Genomic DNA, 7,016 nt, shown 5'->3' on the forward strand with positions numbered 1-7,016 from the left:
ATCACACCTCTTCATGTACATCCTTGCATCTTTTCTGGTAGTGAATGGCAGGTGACAGCTACAAAAAATAGCATATGCATAATCATTATGATTGTGTTGACAACAAAATTAAAAAATAAAAGCCTAAGGAACTCTGTGCATTAATATTTCTAATATTCACAATTGTGAATCATTTAAAAAACGAATACAGTAGAATTAGGCTGTGAAACTGATCAAATACCATAAGCCCTATTCAAATTCGTGACTGAATTTCCAGGATGGAGACAATTTTATTCTGTTTAAGAAACTGATCTCTGTCGTAACTAGAAATCCCAGCTCAGTGATAGAAACTAGCCATGTTGGCAGATTATTGCTTTACAGTTTAAAAAGTAATTAATTAATGTGGTCACAAATAATATCTTGGCTTTCAGACCATAATATGCTTTTAACAGTTTACTGAAAAAATGTTTCCTGCAGTTTAGCTCCAAAATGAAAATGAAATGGTTTCATTTTGTGTATGTCAAGGGTGTCCACTTTATAGAAATTCAATTTTAAAACATTGTCGAAATGACAAACCACTGGAAATACAGGTCTATCTAACCTCTAACTCATTAACAATGTTCATTGCTGTTGTCCTTAAACATTTCAGAAATTTTAATTAAGAAAATAAAGCAATTGTTCCCTAGACTCATCTTTTGTGTTCTGTTCGCTGTGAATCAGAAAGGTGCTGTTCTTGAAGTCCAGTCAGTCTCTGTTATCTTTCTTCCCAAGAGGAATTCCATCCAATTCCATCAAACTTCTTTTTCTTCTGCTCGCCTAAGGATGAACTGAAATGAAGCAATTAGTATTTCAGTGGCAGAAAATAGGCTGTCATATACACCTCTCCGGTGCTTTTGATGCACAAATGGTGTCCTGCCAAAACAATCTTCTGTTTGGTAATGTTGGGCAGTTTCAAAAGAAGCTTATCAAAAATCTATTTTGTAGATAATGAAAGAAAATAATAATAAAATCAGAGTAAGAATTATTATCCAGACTTATCTTTCTGTTCTCTTTCAATAAGAACGGTGTCATTAATGAAGTCCAGTCGGTCTCATTCCTTCTCTCTTCCCAAGAGGCTGCCCGTCTAATGCTGCTGAAAACTCCATTGTCCATTCTGGGAATGCTGTGCTGTTCAGATAGTGTCAACAAATTTAAGAAATGGTTCACATCTTTAAATCTTTTTTTGTTTTGTTTAAAGCATGTGGCATTTTTTAGCAGTAACAAATGGAACAGGAACAGGAGCAGGAAGCTAAAAACACAACGGAGCCAGGCACAACCAGGACCCGGGCTCACACGATGCGGAGATCAGGTGCAGAGCCTCGAGTGAAGTGAGCGCCTGGCTTTTAAAGTTGAACTGAAACAGGGTAGGAACAAGGAACAGATGCGGGGAATGAGGCAAATCAGGAAGGGCTGGAGCGCCCTTAAGAGTAGGGGTTTGTGATTGTGATACAGGTTGGCATATTTATTTTATTTTATTAGGTAGATTCTTTTCAACATGCTTTTACATAATATGTTGTAACAATGATTTCAAAAAGAAACTACAGAAGCCTTACAAATTAAAAATATCTCACCGTGCCAATGTGTCTTCAGGCTTCCCATGTACAAAAAGGCCCAAGGACTCCAGCAGTCTTACAACCACTGTCCTGTTTGCCTCACCAGACACGATCTCTATTCTGTTGTAATCCACGATGACCCCGTTTTTCAGGTGATTTATCATGTCCTTCCTCGCCTGTTGAGAGGTCATCCTGATCTCCTCTGCCGTGGAGAGGCAGAGGAGATAAAAGCTTTATTTTATGATCATTCGTCCAACCACTCCAGAGATTGTCCTTCTCCATTAAACGACTTCCTGGAGACACCGTAATCATATAGGAGCTCTTCTCCCACTACAATCTCTCTTTTTGCCAAGAACAGAATTGTTATGTCAGTCTTTTCGTCAATTACAAAAGATTCTTTAATTGGTCTGAGGTTGGCTTTTTTGTTTGAATGATTTATGCGCCTTCCAATTGTGTCCATATCCGGGTGGCAGGTGCAGTGTTCTTCACGCGAATCAATGCACATTTTTTGTTTAGGTCCATCAAAAAAGAATAGATATCCCATGTCTCCTTCTGCCATCTGTGCCATTAGGGCTTCTCCAGCTGTCTTTGTGATAACCTTGCCATGGTAATCACATACCACCTCTCCCTTCTGGAAACGCCTGGAAGTTATAACCTTCTTCCCTTTCACAGGATCGTCAACGATGTGCAGGCCTCTCCAGGTTTGGAGTTTTACCAGATTTTCAATGTCCTTGCCATTTGGTTGGACTTCTACATGCGGCTTCCAGTTCTGAAGTACCTCGGACACAGCTGGTGTATTGGTTGACCATCCCATTTTTTCTATATAATGGGTCACTTGGCTTTCTGTTGGTAACCGTCTATTGTATTGATCTGTAGTGAGATATCAGAAATCCACCCAAAGAATATATCCAGTAATAGACTCTTGAAATATTACTCTTTAAAAAGGGAAGAAATCCTGTTCTTACCGAATATGTTCTGTTGCCTCCTTTTCCTCTGCTCAGCTCTCCATCTATTGTAACAGTGGCGATCGTGAATGCCGGTCACTCTCAGGCGCTCTTTCTTTCTAGGAGGCTGCCCATCTAATGTCACGGGAAAAATCTGTATCAGCTTCTGGAAGGCTGCAGCATCATCCATCTTTGGGCATCTATATGCAGCAGCTGCCACAGTGGACCTATTTATAAAAAGAAAACTTAAATATCTCAGATCTAAGACAGAGTGGCTAAAAGGTAACTGAAAGAGGGATATTGAATTAAAACTTACCGTATAGCAGCTGTACGTTCTTGTCCATAGCCTGAAGATTGCTCTCCTGATGATGAACTGAAGTTTAAAAAAATATGAGAAATTTATGTTTATCCTAAATATTGACTTTCAAATACTGAATTTGGATATCACTGTGACACTTACAGAGATCCTGCTTCTACAATGCCATGAATTAGTTCGCTGGCTGAGCACATGTCCTCATCTGTCAGCCTTCTGGCTAGGTTTTCAACAGTTCCATTTGAAACACCTAAATAATCATTCAGGACAGTTTTCTGATCAATAGGTAGCTTCTTTATTTCCATTTCAAATGCCCTTCTTGCAACATAGCAAGTAATCAGTGGTAGGTGGTACCTGCAAAACAAACATATATAAAATAGTTGTTTTCAAGCCACAGAAAAGTAAAAAGAAAATACATCAAAATAATTATATAATTCAATTTACTTCTCATGCAGTCTTCGCAGATCATAGGTAGGATTGTGAACTGGTTCTCCTCCTGCATACACAAAAAAATGTTCTATTTCCATCCTGCAGTTTGCATCACAGCGTAAGTTAATGAAGTAGCAGTGAAACATCTGAGAAAATAAAAAAAATAAAAATGCAGTTTAAATGCAGTATTCTTCACATACCATTGAATGCTAAAGACAGTTTTTAGCAATGAAATATCAAAATATAACCTTCAACTCACCTTTTCCTCTTCTTCATTTAGTGCAAAGGAAGCTAGTCGCTGAGTTGCAGCCATGCGCTCTTTGACAGAGATTATTACCCTGTTTTGCCCACTTTTATTCACAACAATTTTTCGCCGTATCCAATCCAGGACCTGAATTCAGAAGATTTTTTTAGTACAAATATTAATTAAAAACAATTTCTCGAAAAGAACATCTATAATCAAAATTCTTGGTTGTATGAAGGGATGCTTACTGTCATATTCTTTACCACCCCTGGGCGCTGAAGGTGCTTCAGCTGGAGAATGGCCTGCAGGTAAAGCATCACAACAATCCGTTCACTTGTGGTGATGTCTGCAGAGGCGTGTGTCTTGCCCAGTATCCGCTGCACATCTTTCTTTGCAACACTCAACACCTTCAAGCAATCGCTTAGTTTAGGTGGAGGACTCTGCAGCTGTGTTAGTCTGGGGGAGAGAGAACAATACTATCAGCCTCCAAAAGGCAAAATTCATGTGTTTGAATAGAAAAGCAAGTACAAGTTGAACCAACATTTAATAAGTAAAGTACCTCTTTCTGGTTATTTCCTGTCTGACACTCTTGTTGTTTCTCTTTTTTATATCCTTTAGATTGCTCTGGAAGTCTATTAAACTCTTAGCTAGACTGGGATCCTCCACTTGCAGGTTAGTGTTTTTTCGGATGAAGAGCAGGAATCTGCTGATATTAATGATATAACCTGCAATGGTCTGGTGAGACAACCCAGTCATCTTCAACTGGGAAACAAATGTCTGCATTTTGGAAATGTCCTTCAGAAAACTTAAGGAAACATCTGATGGATCCATAAAAAACAGGAACCTGGAGACATTTTCAACCTGAAAAACATATATAGAGAAAGTCATTATTTTTATGACCAACATCCTGTGAAGTTTAAGCCGAGTAAAACCATGTACCAAATACCTACCTCCTTGGAGCAGTTTACCATTCCCAGGCCCTGGATAAGGTATTGTTTAAAGCCAGCCAGGAGAGGAGAATCAAGAGAGTGTTTTCTGTAAAGTCCAGCCAGGGCAACTCTTTTTCGGAGAGCTTTTAGATTACCTTTAACTGACACCCTGTAGATATAAGACACATGGACAATTACATGTATTATAAGTGTTTCCGTTTTCTTAGTTGGCTTCTGGGAGAAAATGGCTTTAGATGTGGCCCTGTGTGAATGTGTATATCTACCAATTCACTGACATCCCAATTAAGGCTACATTTTTTCTTGCCTCTGTGAAACAAAATCTAATTTTATACATACAACGTGCAAATAAAAAATAAAGCACTAGAAACCCTATTGAGCAGAGAGTCTTACTGTTCCCCATCTTCCCCTTCCTCCTCCGCTTCTGCTTCAGTTTCTGGAGCAGCCTCTGGCATCTCTTCCTCCTGGACAGTGGCCTCTTGCTCAGGGCCGCTGGAATGCAGGTAGATTCTTTTCAACATGCTTTTACATAATATGTTGTAACAATGATTTCAAAAAGAAACTACAGAAGCCTTACATATTAAAAATATCTCACCGTGCCAATGTGTCTTCAGGCTTCCCACGTACAAAAAGGCCCGAGGACTCTAGCAGTCTTACAACCGCTATCCTGTTTGCCTCACCAGACACAATTTCTATTCTGTGGTAATCCACGATGACCCCGTTCTTCAGGTGATTCATCATGTCCTCCCTCGCCTGTTGAGAGGCCATCCTGATCTCTTCTGCCGTGGCGTGCTTCATACACGCCCTCTTCAAGTGAGCAGGAAGCTGATCAAAAGTATTCAGGCACATCTTGCACACCAGGGGAATCCTCGCGGGTTTCCTTTGAAAATAAATTATACCATCTGTGTATAGAAACAAGCTAAGACTGATTTCTTAAATTATCCTTAATTTTCTCTCTCATAGTTTGAGCATAATGATTTCATTGTATTTATATAAGAATTGGTCATTGCTCCAAAATAAATAATGGTTTCATAAAAAAGTGAACACTTACTTGGTCTCAGTCACAGACTTTCCAATAGGAGCCATTGTGGAGTTCAGCAACTGCAGGTCCTAGAAGTGGGGAAGGAATTTTAAAAGAGAAATTGAATTACAATACAGAAGGAATGGCTGAGGGATCACTGAAATATATATATATACAAATTCCAAAGACTGAGTCCATATAGAAACAACTACCTTTCATATTCAGTATAAGATGGAAGATGAATTGGCCCTGAAAATCCACTGCAATGAGAAACTGCTCATGCCATTGCATATGAACAAACATACATTCTCATCTATATTCATTTGCAGTTACACTATTGCAATTAATCAATTAATCACATGATGAGATTCTTGATATTAGATTAGTAAAAACAATATCAATGCACTGAGAGACGCTTAAGAATAAAGATGCATCTGCCTGACTGCATATTAGTTTTAAAAGGTTATCAGCAAATGCATTTAAAAGTAAAAATATAAAGTCTTACCTCTTGATCGTAGTGGTGATTCAATAACCAGGACCTTAGTCAAGTCTCAGAGTTACTGTACCTCCTGTCTCGATTGCAGGTGAAAAGTGAAAGTTATATTGCACTCAGCAGAAAGTTACCCCGAGCAAAGACTCCACCCCTCCCAGAAAACAGCACTCCCCTTTGGCAAAGCAGTGGGTGGAGGAAGCCTTTGCTACCATTATCAAACACAGAAATCGTTATAATTTAATTTTAAAAACATGGCTAAGCATGGGTTTAAAGTATATTCAACGGTGCAAGTGCATTCAAAGAAATAGAGTTTCCCAAGCCCTCAGAAAGAATTGCCATTTCTAAAGATGTCTAGTTTCAAGCATTAACATCCAAAGTACCTGTCTTAGCTGGAGCAGGGAGTTTGCTAAGCCACCTGAAAGAATTACCATATCCAAAGATGTCTAGCTTCAAGCATTAACATCCAAAGTACCTGTCTTAGCTGGGCCAGGTAGTTTGCCAAGCCATGTGAAAGAATTACCATTTCCAAAGAAGTCTGTTGTAAGCCAGGTTCAATCATGACCATCCAAAGTACCGGTCGTCCCTTGGGGCGAGAGGGTTTCCTGTGTGTCTAGGATGTGTACTTCCCTTAAATAAAGGGTGAATATGGGTACCATAGGTATTAAATCTCTCAAAGCTCAGAGTTAAACTAAAAAACCCTTGGTAAGTGTGTTATAACATGGATGGGTATTTATAGTCCAGTGCCTCCTATTTGGTGTCCCCTGAAGGCGTTTTGAACCCAGCAGGTGACACTGATTTAGTTTTACTTGGCCCTGATTATACAATAAAGGATAAGTAACCAGAAAGAGGTGGTATTTCGATTTTACAGTACATAAAAAAATACATACTTTCCACAGCTCAGCATGCACATGGTGAGATTCCTGATATTAGATTAATAAAAAATATCAAGGCACTGAGGCTAATTAATAAAGATGCTTTTGACTGACTGGACCTTGGAGCAAGGTGTGTAAATTACAACAGACATCTTTAGAAATGGTAATTCTTTCAGGTGGCT

At 39.0% G+C, this 7,016-nt stretch overlaps 1 protein-coding gene across 1 annotated transcript; it reads right to left on the reverse strand.

Moving 5' to 3' along the window:
• Nucleotides 1–1,815: 1,815 nt before the first annotated feature.
• Nucleotides 1,816–5,534, reverse strand: LOC148809413 (uncharacterized). Its single transcript, XM_088909267.1, has 12 exons — nucleotides 5,500–5,534; nucleotides 5,044–5,328; nucleotides 4,842–4,940; nucleotides 4,452–4,599; nucleotides 4,061–4,362; nucleotides 3,750–3,957; nucleotides 3,517–3,648; nucleotides 3,273–3,403; nucleotides 2,976–3,182; nucleotides 2,832–2,888; nucleotides 2,537–2,742; nucleotides 1,816–2,441 (listed from the first exon to the last, which is right to left on the reverse strand). Exons 1-12 carry the CDS (start codon nucleotides 5,532–5,534, stop codon nucleotides 1,816–1,818), a joined length of 2,436 nt encoding a protein of 811 aa, XP_088765393.1.
• Nucleotides 5,535–7,016: the final 1,482 nt, after the last annotated feature.

This window comes from Atractosteus spatula, unplaced genomic scaffold (genome assembly GCF_055471065.1).
Source record: "Atractosteus spatula isolate fAtrSpa1 unplaced genomic scaffold, fAtrSpa1.hap1 Scaffold_140, whole genome shotgun sequence".
Classification (NCBI taxonomy): Eukaryota; Metazoa; Chordata; class Actinopteri; order Semionotiformes; family Lepisosteidae; genus Atractosteus; species Atractosteus spatula.